At 41.4% G+C, this 18,941-nt stretch overlaps 2 protein-coding genes across 2 annotated transcripts; both read left to right on the top strand.

Moving 5' to 3' along the window:
* Window positions 1-5,920: 5,920 nt before the first annotated feature.
* On the top strand, window positions 5,921-8,277 carry pthlhb (parathyroid hormone-like hormone b). Its single transcript, XM_017405743.3, has 3 exons — window positions 5,921-6,373; window positions 6,485-6,603; window positions 7,103-8,277. The coding sequence occupies exons 2-3, from the start codon at window positions 6,500-6,502 to the stop codon at window positions 7,491-7,493; spliced, it is 495 nt and encodes a 164-aa protein (XP_017261232.1). The 5' UTR covers window positions 5,921-6,373; window positions 6,485-6,499; the 3' UTR covers window positions 7,494-8,277.
* Window positions 8,278-11,269: 2,992 nt separating this feature from the next.
* On the top strand, window positions 11,270-12,262 carry LOC108230021 (galanin receptor 2a). The gene has a single exon (XM_017405796.2). The coding sequence runs from the start codon at window positions 11,270-11,272 to the stop codon at window positions 12,191-12,193; it is 924 nt and encodes a 307-aa protein (XP_017261285.1). The 3' UTR covers window positions 12,194-12,262.
* Window positions 12,263-18,941: the final 6,679 nt, after the last annotated feature.

Below are 18,941 nucleotides of genomic sequence, written 5' to 3'. Positions count from 1 at the left end.
CCATAAAATGGTTATAATTGTAAAATCATAGTTTATTCATCTCAACACAACTCAACACAACACTCTCGTTAATTTCTTTGATTTTTCTTCATTTTTTACCAGAAAACATAAAATTTCACTGCATGAACAAGTACACTGCCTGAGCTAGATTTGTCAGTTTTGTGAAATAACAAGAAATATAACTGAATTAACAGAATAGATATGGTAAAATCAGGAAAAAATGCATGTTGATGTCTTTAAAAAAGAAAAAAAAATGAGTTGAAATGAAGCCAAGCCCTAGTAAATGATGCTGAACCAACACAAATACATAGCTGAAAAAAATAATTGCTTAAAGCGAACAGAGAGCCATAACGTTCCTTTCAACAAATTATTATTATTCCAGCTCCTTAATTTATGTACATCCGAAAACAAATGAGTCTTGTAGTAAATTTAAACTCAGTACATTTATGCTATGCATAATTCTTTTGTGTGTAAGGAAAAGGTGCTGGAAATTGTGTTTTAAGCCAAAAGAAAAATAGAAAAAAACCATCTTACAGTAAGGAGAAAGTAAAATCCTTTGGTACTTTTTAGGTGAATTTCATAAAACCTCCTCTTGGAAAATAAAAGACACGGTCAAAGCCTCAATAAACCACCAATAGAAAAGAAAACAGGTTGGATCTATTTAACGTCGATCTCCTGAGCGGCTGTGACTAAAACACGGCCTCAGTGGGAGAGCTGCTGAAAAGAGCTGAACCAGAGAAAAGCCGAGGAGGAATACGGCGCTCTCCTCAGATGACAGTTATGATTAGTAGGTGTGAATGAGTTGCAGAAACCTCTTCCAAGTGCTCACAATACGACATTATGAAGTGTGCTTCTGAAATGGTCCGTACAGCAAGTCACCGTTGAAAAAACCATTAGGAGGGAAAAGTAACTCTGCAAAAGTCATTTCTCATGTGAGGTTTTCCAGGATAACAAACCTGAAGTTCTCGTGTGAACAAATCAAAACCCTGAACGCAGTAAAAAGAGGACATTATCAAATATGCTTTAAGACCTAGAATTATGTTCTCCGCAGCCAAACACTTGGCTAATTAAAGGAAAAGCATTTCTTGAAAGAATGCATATCACCCGCCACCGCCAACGTTTTAAACAAAAATCATCTTACGTTGGAGTTGTAGCTGTTTTGATCAAATCTTGAAAATAACACTATGTGCAATCTCATCTGATACTGTGATATTTTGTGTGAGCTTTTTGCCCTTGGAATATGTGTTTTAAATGACCGTCAGCGAATATCACACCAAATCTTAGCCTAATATTGGAAATATTCACCGAGGTATACTTATTTTTGTGAAGAATAAGGTTGAGTAGCACCCATCTTAAATTAGGTTAGCTCCAAAACTGAATGACTTATAAATGTACATCTAATAATTAGTTTCCGAGAGTTTTATTGAAATCTGTTCAGTGGTTCAGGAGATATTTTGCTAATAGACAAACAGGTCTGACTCCAACAGTAAATGACAAAGTTTTAGACAATGTGTTGCACATTGTGTTTGGGTAAAAGTGTGTGTTTGGGACGATGCTCACCACATTTTAGCTGAATGGCTCTAAAACAGTTAATGTCTGTTTTGTGTTTTCTAAATCTAAACGTTAGTCAGCTGTAGATCAATATCCAATGATTGCTCTCTGAAAATTTTCATTAAAAACCATCCAGTGATTCACAAGATATTTTGCTAACAAACAGAGTTGATTCCAACAGCTAATGGCAAAGTTTCAAACACAGCTTTTGTACAATCAGTTATTCTCATTATATAATTTGGGGATCAATCTCAGCTACTCCCACACCAAATTTTAGTTCAATATCTGTAAAATTAGCAACATTTTTATGTTTGCTAAGATTGCCTTGCTGTGTCGGCCATGTTGAACTGGGTTGGCTTTGAAAGGTAAGCAGTTGTAGACGTACGCCCAGTGATTATTTTCCGAGAATTTAATTAAAATCTGCCCAGTGGTTCATGGGATATTTTCTGTAAAGATACATAAACACACAGGCGTGAACAAAACCATCATCGCTCCACCTCTGCTTTTGGCGGTGGGTGATAAATATGACATTTGTGGTTTTATATCAGTTAGCAGATTCTTGAGTTTGTTAAAAATGGGTGAAAAATAAATATAATAAACTACCGGATGAAGACCATTGGAGTGAGACTCCAAAACAAAAGCAGGAACCATGTCTGCAACTTTAGTCAGAGTTTATGACATAATAGGGTGGGTCTATACAGGGAATGAGTGAAACACGTCTAAAATTAGATACTCTATACATGAAATAAGTGTTTCTCTGCATGCAGAGAGCCAGTTATTGGGAACAGGAGGGTATAAATGCATCACAACCTGGGTGGGTGGTCGTGTGTTTAAGTTCTGAATGTGTGAATGTGAAGTAGTGTAAAAGGCATGAAAAAAAAAATGGACAGGAATACTGCTCTGTGTTGAGAGTGCAATTTAGCATGAATCAAAAGCAGCTTTCCTGGCTCCTGTTCCTTAGGCTGCTGTCTGCCAGGAAATGGGATTTTTTTTTTTTTTTTTTACAGGTGAAGTTCTTGCAGAAAGGAATCAGATGAGATATTTTTTCCCCCTCTCCTAATGTTAACGTGTGTTGGACGTTTGGGGCAGACTCTCTGGAAGCAGAAGAAAGTTGAATTTTGGGACAGCGTGGGGGTCCTTGCTGCCCTCTCCCGCTCCAACCTCTAAAGTCTTTCTGGTGTCTTGGCTGAACTGAATGATGGCTGCTTCTAAAACACTGAGCCCTCTCTGATAAATAATCAGCCACCAGCAGCTCTCCCGACTGACCCAAGACGATTTGACCAAACGCCACAACACATAGAAATAATTTAGAGTTTTATTTAAGAAGAGAAAGGTATTCCAGCTTAACAACTATATGACTCAGGAAATGGGACATAAACTGAACACATCCTGGTCATTTTATAAAAAAATACAGCTTCTTCACTCGATGCCCACCAGTCAGCTGTGGCGCTAAACACTACTTATTTATTTTTCAGTGATCCAGTATTACAAATCACCATTGATCCACAGACACAAAATTCTAAAATCTCAAAAAAATTGCATGCAGTCAACTAATTGAAAAGGGAGCAGGGAGAAGAAAAGCCTTATGCTTCTTTCTGAATAAATGACCAGAGTGCAGGAGGCCGAGCTGACATAAACATTCACCCAGAGCTGAAACGCAAATACAAAATCAACTGCACACAATATCATCGGTCTTAAATATTATTATTCCATGAGCTCATACCATCCCATTAGTTTTTTCTTTATAATGAGTCAAAACATGATGGCCAGAGAGCCCATTCAGCTTACATCAGAGAACGACAGGATGTACGTTTTCCTCCCGTGTTGTACAGCTAGGTTTTGTTGATAGTTTACCATAAAAAATGGAGAAATTTCTTCAAATGGAAATGAATAGCAGTAATTTAAAAAAAAGAGTCGGGTTTGGTGCTACTTCTGAGTGAAAGAATGAATGATGCACCTAACCCAGCAATAAATCAGGTTCACAGATTTCTCCTTTAGTTGCTTTTATTCATTTTAGTTTGAGGACAAGTTTGTTTTTTTTTTAAACACAGAACCCTCCCCCTGACAATTCATACAGCCGACTGCCATGCGCGAAATAACTATTTTGACAATTTTATTCAGATAATAGCAGAATAAACTAACAAAGGAAGCTTGTCATACAACCTGGGAGACAAACGTAGATCCTGTGATTTTTCTGGGGGTTTCTGAACTGGCCTTAAACAGCTGGCGTCTCCACATGCAACCCTTTTGGTCAGGTCCTACCAAACGTGGTCCAAAGACAGAAAAGAGGCAAACCTGCAGCAGCGTCACTGGCAGCCATGACTCATTCATGCAGGTGAAAGGTGAAGGTGGGGTAGTGCAGTTAAAGCGCTACTGTAGCTCAGTTTGCTGGAAGTTATTATTGGTGTTGAAGGCATCATACCACAGGTTTTTGTTCATATGAAATCGGTTGAGGCAGTACCCACAAGTGAAAGTGCCTTAAAAATGGACACTCGAGCATCAGAACAGGGCTAGGGCGTAACTAACAACTGTGGCCGGTCTACCAGATCATAATTAAGAAAAAACAACAAGACTATTTATGCTTTTTTATGCTTTTTATGCTGCATCCTGGACAAGACACCAGGATGCAGCATAAAAAGCAGCTCGGTGGGGGTGGTGTGATGGATTGAACCATGTTCTACTGGGAAACTTGGGTCCCGTCAGTCCCGATGCTATTTTTACACGTACCACCTACCTAAACATTGTTGCTGACCAACTTCATACCTTCGTGGAAACTGGAATCACTGATGGCAGTTCAGCAGAAAAATAAAACCCTGTCCCACTGCAAAAAATGGTTTCAGCATGGCTTGAGAAACATAACGGGCTCATTGCCTCATTCAGACCTCAAAATTCCCCAAATCCTCATCCAATCAATCATCCATAGGATGTGTTTGACAATCAGATCTGATACAGACAGGTTTACCTCTCATTTTACAGGAGCTAGAGTGTCTCTGAAAGCTAAATCTTGCGAACAACCTCTAGTAGAGCTTAAAAGCAGAATCTAAAAGAAATAATAAAAAAGAAATAACTATTTAATTCTGGAGCAATGGTCCTGGCAAACATGTTGCTTGATTGTAGAGTTAAATATGCACTCTTTGGACAGTTCTTTAAAAGGTCCAGACTCACATCACCACTACACACTAAAGATCATAAGAGAAAAACATGAATGGCATAAATTTAGCAAATATCCACTTTTAAAGTAAAAGCACTGGATAAAAAGCAGGATTTCCACCTAATGATGGAGCTAGATAAATGTGAAGAGACCACCGTCTGTCATTGTTAAACTACGACTTTGTACCACACCTCAAATAATATGTAAGAAAATCAGTTCTAAAATGAAATAAACCAAAAAAAAACCCGTCAACCTTTACATGTTTCCACTCACACCTGTTGCTGAACCGTACAGGCGTGCAGGATGTAGACATTGTGACACTAAAAATAGCTGAACATTTTATATCAAACTTCTTAGCTTTTACATGTATGACTTTGCCAGGAAGTTAAAGGGATAGTTCAGATCTTTTGAAGTTATGTTCTGTGAAAAGATGAAGAAGAATTAACATCTTACCTGTTGCAGATAGCTCTTTGAACGGCCTCAGTTTGGAGATATATGGACTTGACTGATGAGCTATTGGCTAGTTAGTGGTAGCTCAACAATGTAGTCAAAATTAAACCTTGTTTGTGCAAGAAGCTATCTACAACAGGTAAGATACAAGTGTTCATAACCTTTCCACAGACCTCCACTTCAAACAATCTGAAGTAACACACAAAAAAATATAATTATTTATTCAACACCTTAACCGTGAGCCTGGGGTTATAAGCAGCTGCCTTCATGTAAAGTTCTCTTTTCTCTATATTAGATGAATACGAGAGCCTCAGAAGCCACTGTGACCATTTGGTGGTGAGCTGGTTCACTGGAGAGGACTGAATGGTCTGCAGTGAGAGGCTGTGGGTTGGGTTTCTCTGAGGTTATGGTCATTCTCTCCTGGGAAAGTGGTTAAGGTCTGGGTGTTTACCTTGGAGTATCCCTGCCCCTCCCCTTAAACCGTTCACTCTTCACTGGGTAACTTATGATCACCTCTGTTAATGCACACCTGTGTCTGTTTTTGTCTTTTTTTCTTATCCACAAATGACTTATCTTATTTAGGGATTTTATCTGAAGAGTGCATACACAAGTATTAAAAGTGACATTTTTTCCTGTTTGTGTTCAGCACTCTCGTTGTGTGCTGCAGACGAGAGCTTTTCCATGTCGCAGCAGGTGTGTCTGTAGGGCAGAGGGGTGGGACAGAGGTGAGGGCTGGGAGGATGGGGAGGGTGTAAAGCCAGGACAGGGGCTGAGGTGGTGCCATGGATCTTCACCTAAAGCGGGGTTTAACTTTCTCTCTCTCACACGGGCTCACTCGCAGCACCGGACTGCGGTGTTTTCTCAGCTCTGCTCTCAGCTTGGGCCACCAGAGATGATGCTTCAGTCTGACTCTTCATGAGGTTCCGGCAGAACGGAGCAGAGTTGCGGCTCTGCAGTTGATGGGCTGCTGCTCCTTCTATCTTTATCCCTCTTTTCCTTTGGACTCCGGGGAGAAATAAATAGCTCGACACACACTGTTGGGAGGCAAATGAATGGATGAGACTTGTAGGGATTTTCCCAACACCAAAGGATCTGGAAACAGAGCTCTGAATGGACCAAACTGCCTTTGGCTGAATCATTATTAATCTGTTGATTATTTTTGCCTGATGAGACCTTGGATCTGTTTGTGGAATTTCACTGGAAAATAAAAACAAATACCTTGTAAGTCCCACTTATTCTTCCATTTTTAATAAACTTGGACGATGTCAAATACTCAACAAATGATTCATATAAAAGAGATAATTGACTGATAATATCATTGTGTTTTTTTAGGTGTTTGGCTCAAGCATGTCCTCTTTAAATTTGCTTTATCAGTGGATTCTGGCTGTGTTCTTGCTCTGCTTCCCTATGACTCTTGAAAGGAGACCAGTTGATGCACTTATTAACAGAGCGTGAGTCCTTTCTTAAAGATTTTTGCAAAACTTTGAGAACTTAGAACAGTAGCCTGCACAGAGCACCAAAGTTAAAAGATTGCCTACCCAATGAATTTAAGATTTCATGCAAAATTGTTGATATTTGTTATTGTTTTTGTTTCTAATTTAGATAATACATTTTACAAGTAAAGTAAAGAGCTTTTAGGTTTGGTCTTAGACTCAGATTAGTGATGGGTCTCAGACATGTTTGTGCTGCCACCTACTGTACTGAGGTTTCCTGAATCCTGACCTTAAATTTCAGCACTTCTATAACTATACCACACATAAAATCAACTGTGGTGTCAAATTAAATTCTAGCAAAAAGCTAAAAAACACACAACTTTATTTGTAAGGATTGTAAAACTGATGCTTAAATTAACTAAAAATGAATAATTTATAGAGATGTTAGGAGTTTTTTAAGTTTTTCCGTGCTTTAGGTGAATGCTGACCTGTCTTTCTGTCATTTTGTTTCGATAAGGAGGAGGTCCGTGAGCCACACCCAGCTGATGCACGACAAGAGCCGCTCCATGCAGGAGTTCAGGCGTCGCATGTGGCTGCAGGAACTGCTGGAGGAAGTGCACACGGCCGATAAGCCTGCACCGCCTGAGCAGAGCAGGACCCAGAGCCAGACTTTCAATGTAAAAACTCTTCTCCAAAAGCCCCCGGGGGCCACCAAAGACCTCCCAGAGAAGTTCAGCGCCGACGGGGACGGTCCTAACCTCCCCCAGGAGACCAACAAGGCCATGGCTTTTAAGGACCAGCCCCTGAAAGTGGCCACCAAAAGGAAAAAAAAGGCGAGGCTAGGCCGGCGCCGAGACAGCGAAAAGAAAAGGAGGCGAGCGCGGTCTGCCTTTAACGTGGGGCCATGAGGGACCCAGAACCGTGCTCAGAGACTCGCCAGGACCCTTTATTTGGTGCTGCACTAAGACACTGCTACACACTGACTGAAACCTGACAGACTGTTCACGGCACCCGGGCTGTGCTTGTATGATAATAATGTTTGTATTTTTGTTTCCTCGTACTTCCTGAAGTTGACATCTTCTTGAGTCCATATTTATTTGGAAGATCTTCACACCTCTGTAACTTGGATGTTCTTTAAAAAAAAAAGGGGGATTCAATGTATTTTCCAACCAGGTGTCCACACAGATAGAGCACAAGAGGAAGTATTTATTTTTTTTTATTTAGAACAACCCAAAATGAATAAATAAAAAATAAATAATAATAATTATGAGACCAGCTTACTTTTGGCTCTATTTGTGTTGCTTATGATGGACTCGGAGTTATACAAACTAATACATTTGTTCAAATGGTTCGGCCATAATTTATTTCACTATGAAAATCTATATTTATTTTGTGAATGTATTGTGGTGCTGCTGACTGAATTCCATTATGCACTTTAGTCACATCCTGTATATGTTCTTTTGTGGTTGAGTTTTAATTTAGTGACTCTTGTTGATGGTACTACTTTCCTTTTTCATCTCAGATGCCTCATGGACTCATAACTTATTGGAAACATCATCAGACCAACTTTCGTTGTTTTACATAAGTTGTTTTTTTTTTCTTCTGGAAATAAGCCAAAGTCAGGGGCTTTCAGACTCAATGTTCTGGACATGCACTGAGGGAATGCTGTACATGTTTCCAGTTAATCAAACAATAAAATGTATCCAATAGATATAGATCTAATTTGATTCAAGGTGTCTTTATTTACCAACCCATAAACTGCCTTTTCATTAGCTATATACAGCATTAATGACAGGTATAAGTAAAGTGTTGTGACAAATTTAGGTTGAGCATTTAAGTCAGTAAAATGTGCAGTGGCAACAACATTTAGTTTATTGTTTTAGTATTTTACAATACATCCATAGTTAGGTTGTGGAGGAAACAGATCCAGGAGTGAAACTCAGACATCCCTCTTTGCAGCAACACTCTCCAGCTCCTCCTGGAGAAGCTCAAGGTGTTTCCAGGCCAGAGAGGATACATAAACACTCCAGTGAGTTCTGGGTCTGCCCTGGGGTGTCCTGCCAGCAGGAAGTGCCTGGAAAATCTCCAGCATCAGACCCCCGAACCACCTCAGTTTACTCCTTTTGATGCGGTGGAGCAGCGATTCTACTCCGGATGATAGAGCTCCTCAAACTATCTCTAAGGCTGAGCCCAGCCACTCTATGAAGGCAGCTCATTTCAGTGGCTTGTATTCAGGATCTTGTCCTGTGATCCACACCTCATGTACATAGCTAAGAGTTGGAATGTAGATGGACCGATAAATTGAGAACTTTGCAGTTCAACTCAGCTTCTTCTTTACCACAAAAACCAAAGCAACTTCCTCATTACTGCAAACAAGGCCCAGATCTGTCAGTCCATTCTACCATTACTAGTGAACAAGACTCCAAGATGCATGAACTTGAGGCTCATACTGACTTCCGACCAGGAGAGCTAATTCCACCCTTTTATGGTTGAGAACCATGGCCTCAGACTGGCCTCAAATATTCTGAACAATTTGTCCAGTAATGAATCAAAAATCTGTCACTGTCAGAAACTGCACAGCTAGCTGGCAGACAAAACTAACATCTTTGAAGCCTAGTTCCAGATAGGCCTCAAATTTTAAATGTCAGATTAATTAAGTTGTTATGCTGGCAGAATCAGACTACAAGAATAATGTTTATAAAAATATATTTTTTAAACAATGCATTTTTTACTCACAATCAGACATTTAAGCTGTGTGTCAGTGTTTGCAGGCAGTACCATTGATGTATTCAAAAAGACCTTTTTATGACAAATTCTGCTAACTGAGCTAAAAGCCCTTAAAGAGTCTTGAAATCTACAAGATAGATAAACCATCCACAAGTCACAAACCAAAGTTAGCCACTTGCTGTTGTACAAGTCAAACAGAGCAAGTTCATCTCGGTGAGAAGTCTGAAAGGTAACATGGGATAAACACCTGAGGTCATGTTTTCATTCAAAGCATGGCCATTTGATTGCTTCAAAAAGTTCAGGACGTCCCTCATCAAATAATTTTGTTGACTCTCTGGTGAGGGCAGAACACAGATAAGCTGTTATTGTCCCACTTGAGAACATGTGGCATCTTAACGGCTGCTGCGTGAAAGACACAGATACTGGTAATGGCAAGGTTACCAAATGCGTCAACGTCAGCTATATCCTGTGCTAACAGCAACCGTGTACACCACAGGCCATTAGCTGACACAGAGCCATAAACGCTGTGGAAAAAAAAAGCCTGATAAAGCCACTGTTAGGAGACTGCAGATCCTACTGGAGAAATCAATCAAAGCGATGTGGAGCAACATTAATATCTCTGGAGGGGGTGGAGGGATGAGGGCACCATGGATTTATAGTGTGAGTGAAGTCACGAAACATCTATGCAGATGTTTGGGGTGGGGCGGTAACAAATCAAAGAGTAATTTAGCATTCATAAACCAGCTTATAAAAGGTTCGTATGCTGTAAGTGTTCCTTCGAAGAGCCACACTAAAAATGCATTTCGGTTTCTCAGTGTATACAAATATGACTACTTCTCTTAAATTACTGAGAAATGGAAATGAAATCTCCCCCTGCATGTAGTTTATGTGAAAATTCACAACATGACATTCATAGAACATCTTTCAGTTAATTCTTACATGCATTAATACAGTTTTAAGATAATAAGGCAATATAACAATGAAACCAGAATCTGTATAATGTATATTCTTTTTTCCCCCCATAGTTCAATACAATAACAAATATGTTACAGTGCTTTAAAGCTTTAACAGTTTATAAGGTATTAACCGTTAAAACAAATCTTTATATTTATTCATTGCTACAGCATAAAGATGAGAAACATATTATGAGAAACTTAAAGTTATTCTCATAAAGCAGCTTTGATCCTGCACTGTTCTGTGAGCAGCTGGACACCAGAGACCATTTCTCTTTAAATCCAGCCAACTAGAATCAATTTGGCCCAGGTAATGTTTGCTTTGTGATCCTCCACATTTAGCTCTCGCACTTTGTAATGAGTCCTGAGAGGCGCCCGCCTCTGCTTTGTTCAGAACATTTTAACAGGACAAAAAGAAAATCATCCAGTGCTCATGATGTGGATAGTTCAAACACGACGAAGAACAGACAGCTGAGGAACAACAATGGTAAATACATTGGAAATTATTAATAAAAGTTTTTTTTAAATAAAATGTGTAGATGAACACCTTTCTTTGTTAACTGCAAACATTTTTTTTTATTTCTTTATCTCAATTGCAGTTTTTTTGATGTAGATTTTTGATTTATTTTAGATAAGAAACAAAAGCTTGCATTTTAATATTCAGTCTTCTGACATTTAGGTATCCTCTTTCTCTGAAGGTAATGTGAAATATACAACTTGTCATTGTTATTGATATTTTATCTTTTTTTTAAAGGATCAATGTACTGTTTTACAGCTACAGTGAGAGAGAAATTTCAAACAAAGGCCATTTTGTTTTGGTAAAAAAAAAAAAAAATTCCAAAATACCTTGGATTGTACCACAAACTACCAATGATACATATCCTCCTCCCATTACATACAAATAAGGAAAAACGCATACTTGAAAAGATTGAACTATTAAAAGATGTAAAACTCACACTGATTTTTTTTTTTTTAATTTTCTCAGGTGTCAGGCTGATGAGAACATGGCCGTTCCCAATACCTACGGCGTGATCTTTGCCTGTATCTGTGGGGTGATTATGGGCATCGGTCTGTGCGCCAACCTGCTGGTCTTCTCTTTGTTTGCTAAGAACAACACGCTACGGAAGAACCGCCTGGACATCCTCCTCCTCAGCATGACTCTGGCCGACTTCCTGACCCTGCTCCTCATCCCCTTCACCCTCCACTCTGCTGTGAGTTACTCTTGGCCTCTCGGCGAAATCTCCTGCAAGGTCTACCAATTCCTGCTCGCGTTCAGCCTGGCGGCCAGCACGTACTCCCTGTGCGCAGTGTCCATGACTCGAGCCATGATCATCACCAACCCCTACCAGCCGCCCACCATGGATCTAGTAATCCTCATGTTTGTTTTGGTCTGGGCCCTGAGTTTCTTCATCAGCCTGCCCCTGCGAATGTTTGCCACCAAGGAAAGTCTGAACCCAAGCCTGGCAAACTTCAGCTTCTGCCTTCCAACCATTCATGAGCACCACTACCAAGTGGTCTTAAGCCAGTTTGTGCTTTACTACTTTGTTCCAATGCTCGTCATCGCCTTCAACTATGTGCGCCTGGCGCTTTTTCTCCACAAGAGCCCTGTAATGTCAGTGTCCAGTGCCAGGAACAGTCGCAGAGCCTCTGTCATGGTGTTTTTGGCAGCTGCCGTCTTCTCGGTGTGCTGGCTGCCTGGTTATGTGCTGGAGCTGTGTGTGTACCTGGGGCTGTATCGGCAGGGGCACGCTTGGGATATGTTCTACTTTATTTGCACTATGCTGCAGTACCTGCACCCCAGCGTCAACCCTCTGCTGTATGTGCTGCTGTCTAAGCGCTACCGCCACAGGAGGGCAGCCTGGCTCTTCGGCTTCAACAGGAACCGAGTGCAGCCGCAGGTCACCAGTGTTGCCACAGACAGCCTTTGAACTCAGCCGGTCTGTTTACGAGTCAGGACTGCTGATTTATGCACATCCAACACGTTTGTGTGTTTTTAAACATTCTGCGATTTCTCTAATTTCCTCTAAAAGTGTGTTAAATTACAAATTACCAAGTAATTTTTCCTGAACTGATGCACAACAGTAAAAGGAGTATTATTTTTGTGAGGTTTTGTTTTAATAGCAAAAATACTATCCTCTCAAGACAGTACCCCACAAAACAAACCTATAAGTGCAATTTAAAAACTACGTAATGATAAACTCAATATATATTGAATTGCTTTTTCGTTTCTATTTTACAACAGGACATTAAATGAACACAATTTTTGTAAGTTGTGTTGATTTGTATTGATTATTGAATCTATTGGTCTGATTAACATAAAAAAACCAAGCAATATAAACACATTTTTAAGTATTTGTATTGTATTTCTTTTGTGCACCAGTCTTGTGACATGATTTATTCTGTTTTTGCACTATTATAAACATTGTTCCCATGAAATGCTGACTTTCTGGAGACATGTGCAGCTAAATTTGTTCTTGTTATGGTGACAAACTTTGTGTACATTTTCCAAATTAATAGATTTGTCTAATGAATAGAAAATGAATGCTGGTTGAGTACCGTTGGTACTCGTGCAAAATATACTTTGAACAGGACAGGTTAGTGAGTATATCTGACAACATGCCATTAAACTGGAATATATGCATGAGTGAACAGATATTTTTTCCCCCACCCAGAGTAAAGCTGGCCTCTGTTCACAGGGCACTTATTCTTCCAAACAGCAACAAATAACTCAGTGGGATTTGCTGCCTCTGCAAAAGATGGCCATTAAATGTGAGCTATATGATCTGCTGGTATTAAACTACATGAAGAGTAAGGGAAAACCGTGTGCTAAACTGCAGCCTCTCGCCCTCATGCAGTTAAATTGAGCCATCAGAAGTGACATTTCAACAACCCTGAACCTAATCGTACGCTGGACAATATGACGAGACACTTTTAACAGTGTGGTCGCAGATGTTTCAGTTTATTAGTTAAAATGACCACAAAGTGATAAGATGCACAAGGAGCAAACCACAGACCTGGAAAAACAGAACGAATGTAGATGGCTTAAACGCAGGATTTGAACTTGTCAAAAGTTTAAATCTGTACTTGCTGCCTTGGGTGTTTCAGATTTATTTATGCAGCGTCATCAAGCTTTGTTCACTAGTTTGTGAATATTGGTGCAGTTTTATTGCCCACTTTTTCTTCTAACAACAGTTTTAGTTCTTCACAGCAAAATTCAGCTGACTTTACTTTGGGGCTTCATAAGGTAGTCTGAGCTCATTAAATATTTCTGTCTGACAAATTCCTTCTGTCAGTAAAGACTGGGGTTAAATTACATACCTAATATACAAACTTTAACATTAAAGGTCATATGTTTAACAACAAAGGGCTAGGTTTCCTAGAAACTGCTGCCTAAGCGCCAGGTAAATCAACCCAAAACAAGCTTTAGCAAGCCATTTTTAATAACACGCACACACCCACACACACTTCTTCTTTTTCTATCATCTGTTCCCTTTTTAGGGGTCGCCACAGTGAGTCATCCTCCTCCATCTCACTCTGTCCTCACTCCAACTACCTCCATGTTGTCTCTAACTGCATCCATATATCTCCTCTGTCTTTTTCCTGGCAGCTGCATCTCTAACATCCTTTTACCAATATACCCACTGTCCCTCCTCTGCACATGTCCAAACCATCCTAGTCTGGCCTCTCTAACTTTATCTCCCAGTCCTTCAACATGTGCTGTACCTCTGATGACCTCATTCCTAATCCTGTCCATCATTGTCCCTCTCAAGGAGAACCTCAACATCTTCAGCTCTGCCACTTCCAGTTCTGTCTCATGTCTTTTTGTCAGTGCCACTGTCTCCAAACCATACAACATGGCTGCTCTCACCACTGTCATATAAACCTTTCCTTTGACCTTTGCTGCCACCCTTTTGTCACAAATCACTCCTGAAACTATTCTCCAGCCAGTCCACATGTACACAAACACACAAACTGAAACACAAACCATGCCTACCTGCTAGTGCTTTGTCACCCAGGCTGCAAACGATGCACACCCACTTTCTACACTGCAGTCGGTCATTACAAAAACAAGTCAGTAAAAATAACATCTAAACATTAGTGCAAATTGTAATTTTTGGGCCTGCAAATTAAAATAAAAGTGAATATAGCAGTGGTCAAGTGTTCCTGCTGTAATGACTCTGCTCCCCTTCATGGGTCGCACCCCATAACTTGAGAACCCTAACACTGTAACATTCCCCTTGATGCAGTCTACTCTGAAAGGGCTTTAAACATTTACGATGACCGAGTCTCATCCATCTTTGTGTGGACAATTTCTTTATTTGTCTGCAGTTTATCTGCTGTTATTTCAAAAGAGTAGACAAATTGTTTTGTCATTGTACAAAGATCTAATTATCTATGAAAGCTCTTTGTGCGGTTTTCTCATTTTATCAAACAGTTGCACAGAACTGAAGTCTGCAGTTTTATAGCCTTGTGTATTACGTTAGCTTTGCATGCAACTTGACCATTTGTGTGATCATCCGATTTCACAGCTTTGAGCTAACTAGCTGTTTAAACTGAGAGAAAACTGAGTCCCCGAGCCATTATCACCGACATGAAAGTTTGTGTCACATTATAAACAACTGAAAAACAGAAGAAAAATGTGATATCTTCATATTTCTTTACAAAAAGGTGTTTTAACTTTACAAAAGGACACTTTTTCAGCAACATTATCTATGTTCATCAACGAATTAGTGTAAGTCCAGTGCATACTTTTAGCCAGCTGCATTTTTCAAATCCCATAGAGACCACATTCTTGACACTCTCCCCATGTTAGTCAATGTACATAGCTGACAAAAAATAGCTGCGGCTACACACTGTAGGATCAGACGGCTCTTGCTATGAGCTAATCGCTCCATGTGCCGTACAGGCAAGTGTCAAAGGAGTGTTGTCTGTTTATTTATAGGAGTTTCTAAGGTTCCAGCACTGGGGTTGCACTTTAGAGACAGATTCAATTACAGCTCCAGTGAAAAGATAAAAATACCTCATCTATACAGACACAAACATAAGGATGAATTCTTTACACGAAACTAAAGGCAGCATTTATTGAGATGCATTTCAAATAGCTGCTCATCATAACAGTATCACGCTCTAAAAAAGAAACTTGCAAACTAAAAATCAGTATTTATATTGCTTCATATTTATGCTTTTTCTTCTATTTTGTCAAAATTAGATGCACAGTAAAACATAAACATAACTTATACTGTAGGGATCTGGAGCTTCTAGCCCCGCCTTGGGGCGGTTCCTCCAGTGTTCTTCCTCCACAGGTGATCCAGATTCAGCTGATGAAGACTGCCGGTATTTAAGCTTCCAGCTGAGACCAGACCTACGCTGGAGCATCGAACCTCCTGGATATCTGGCCACGTCACGGAACCTTGGACTCACGGATACTTACCTGGAACAACTGGATACTCACCTGGACGGGATTACTGGCTAGTCGAGTTTCTGGATCACCTGAACGCTTCCTTCATCTCCTCCTCACCGCTGGACTCCACCTGGACCTATCCTACCTCAACACCCGCACTGTACAGATATACCACTTTGTAAATAAAGCACTTAACCTCAGCTGCTGTCTCCGTGTCTGGTTTTGGTCTCGCTCTCTGGACATATAACCCCGCGTTCTTGACAGAATGCTCCAGCCAAACTATTGTCCTGAGCAACGCCAGAACCAGAACTAGCTTGGATAAGTTAGGAGTAATCTCAAGTACCTACCGCTATTAATGTTTCTTGTTTTTTGTAGTTCGGGAACAAGTTTATGTGGGTTCGGAAGATTGCAACCAAGATGGCGGACACTTCCGGGACCGAGGGGTCCGAAGCAGCTTCCGTGCTTGCCCGTCACGAATCTTTGATAAACGCCCTTTGGGAAAGACAACAGTCAGAGACCGGTCGTCTCGATCAAATTACTAGTCTCGCTCAGGATATCAACCAAAAACTTTCTTCGTTAATTCCACAGACCTCCGAATCCATATCCGTTTCCGCTCCTTCTGCCGCTTCTCTTCCGGTTTACACTTCCGGACATTTCCGCGAAGTCCCGTTTCCAACCCCCGAGCACTTCACGGGCGAAATTGGTAAGTGTGCTGGTTTTCTGCTGCAATGTTCGCTGGTTTTTGTATGTTCACCTCAGTCCTTCGCTGACGACGCTTCAAAGATCTCATACGTCATTGGGCTGCTACGAGACAGAGCGTTGAAGTGGGCTGAGGCTAAATATAGCTTTCGTGCTATCAGATTAACATCTTTTAACCAGTTCATTGAGGATTTTGAACAGACTTTTGGCACCCGACTGAACGAAACTGAAGTTACGCAGAAATTGTGGAATTTACGGCAAGGGCAACGTTCGGTGGCTCAATTTGCCATAGATTTCCGCACTTTAGCCGCGACCTCCGGGTGGAATGAGCCCGCTCTCAAGGGGGTTTTCATTCACGCTTTGCGAGATAGTATTAAGGATCAGCTAGTCGGCTGGGACGAACCACGTTCTTTGGACGATTTGATTACATTGTCCATCCGCTTAGATAATCGCTTAAGGGAGAGACAGCGTGAAAAGACGGGTTGGGTGGATAAGCCAGAGTGGAACAATGTCGAAGCTAAAATGGAGTCCGAGGCTAGGAGAGTGGAAAGCGAACCCATGCAGGTCGGGAGAGCGAGACTCACTCCAGAGGAGAGACTTAGGCGGCTAGAGGCTAGAGAATGTTTCTATTGTGGGGAGAAGAATCATTTAAAGGCTAAGTGTCCGTATTTAAAAGGTCAGACTCACTAGGTGTCCGGGGGGTACTAGTGGGTAGTTTTGCTCAACCCCTCAGATCACGACTGTTTGTGCATGCCACCCTCGTCAACCATCAGAATAAAATTCCCATACACGCGTTAATCGATTCCGGTGCTGAACAAAACCTCCTTACCAAAGATCTGGTAGAACAACTGCAGCTAGAAACCATACAATTATCGTCACCTCTTCCGGTTATGGACATTTCTGGTCAGGTTATCACCCGTATTGCGTTGAAAGTTTCCCAAGTTCAGCTTATCACGTCTGGTAATCATAGAAAAGCAGCTGATTTCTTAGTGTTTTCTGCCCCATCCTCTCAGCTGATTCTAGGGTTTCCATGGTTACAACGACATAACCCTGTTATTAACTGGTCAGCCAAAAGAATTGACTCATGGAGTTCTTTTTGCTTAGAGCATTGTCTTCAGTCTGCTTTGTCCACCCCATGCACTAAGGAAATTCCTAAGACACAGACCAATCTCACTAAAATACCCCCGGAATATCACGATCTAGCAGCAGTCTTCAACAAGGCCCGGGCCCTGTCGTTGGCACTGCACAGACCTTATTATTGTGCTATTGAGCTGTGACCCGGGGAGCCATTACCCTCTAGTCGGTTGTTTAACCTCTCGGGTCCGGAGCGGGACTCTATGAAGACGTATATAGAGGACTCACTAGCTTCAGGCATCATACGACCATCTACCTCTCCACTAGGCACAGGGTTTTTCTTCGTGGAGAAAAAGGACAAGAGCCTGCGCCCTTGCATCGATTACCGGGGGTTAAACCACATAACTATTAAGAATAAGTACCCTCTTCCGCTCATTGACTCAGTTCATCAGCAATTTCATGCCGCCAAGGTCTTCACGAAGCTGGATCTCCGCAACGCTTACCACTTGGTAAGGATCCGGGAGGGGGACGAATGGAAGACTGCGTTCAAGACCCCTCTCGGACACTTCGAATATTTGGTTATGCCTTTCGGCCTCACTAACGCACCTGCAGTTTTCAAATCCCTCATCAACGACGTGTTACGTGATTTTTTGAACATTTCTGTTTTTGTTTACCTGGATGATATTCTCATCTATTCCCAGGACCCAACTCAACATCGGGCTCAGGTACGAGCAGTGCTACAACGACTCTACCAAAACCAACTCTTTGTAAAAGCGGAGAAGTGCGAGTTCAGCGTCACCACCGTCAGTTTTCTGGGCTTCATATTTGGACAAGGCCACTACCGGACCAACCCAGAGAAGATCAAGGCGGTGACCGACTGGCCCACACCCTCTGACCGCAGGCAACTACAAAGGTTTCTGGGATTCGCAAATTTCTATAGACGTTTCATTCAGGACTACAGTAGGGTTGCCGCTCCATTAACTAAATTAACATCCACCAAACAGCCTTTTTCTTGGTCCTCTGAAGCTCAGTCCGCATTTGTGGAGTTAAAGTCTCGTTTCGTTTCAGCCCCCATACTGCGCCATCCAAACCCAGAACTACAGTTCATCCTGGAGGTGGACGCATCTGACTCAGGTGTAGGGGCCATCCTGTCGCAGAGATCCTCCGAGGATAATAAGGTCCACCCTTGTGCCTACTTCTCCCGCCGTCTTACGCCAGCTGAACGGAACTATGACGTGGGCAACCGGGAACTGCTGGCCATTAAACTGGCGTTGGAGGAGTGGAGACATTGGTTGGAAGGTAGTGAACTACCATTTGTCATCTGGACGGATCATAAGAACCTGGCCTATTTGCAGACAGCTAAGAGGTTGAACCCCCGACAGGCTAGGTGGTCCCTGTTTTTCGGGAGGTTCAACTTCACGATAACATTTAGGCCAGGTTCCAAGAATGTGAAGCCAGATGCGTTATCAAGGCTGTGGGCTAATCCGGATTCCTCGGAAGAA

The sequence above is a fragment of the Kryptolebias marmoratus genome, linkage group LG11 (genome assembly GCF_001649575.2).
Source record: "Kryptolebias marmoratus isolate JLee-2015 linkage group LG11, ASM164957v2, whole genome shotgun sequence".
In the NCBI taxonomy this organism is placed as follows: Eukaryota; Metazoa; Chordata; class Actinopteri; order Cyprinodontiformes; family Rivulidae; genus Kryptolebias; species Kryptolebias marmoratus.
The sequence above is the reverse complement of the archived record's forward strand: the minus strand, read 5'-3'. Positions and strand labels throughout refer to the sequence as shown.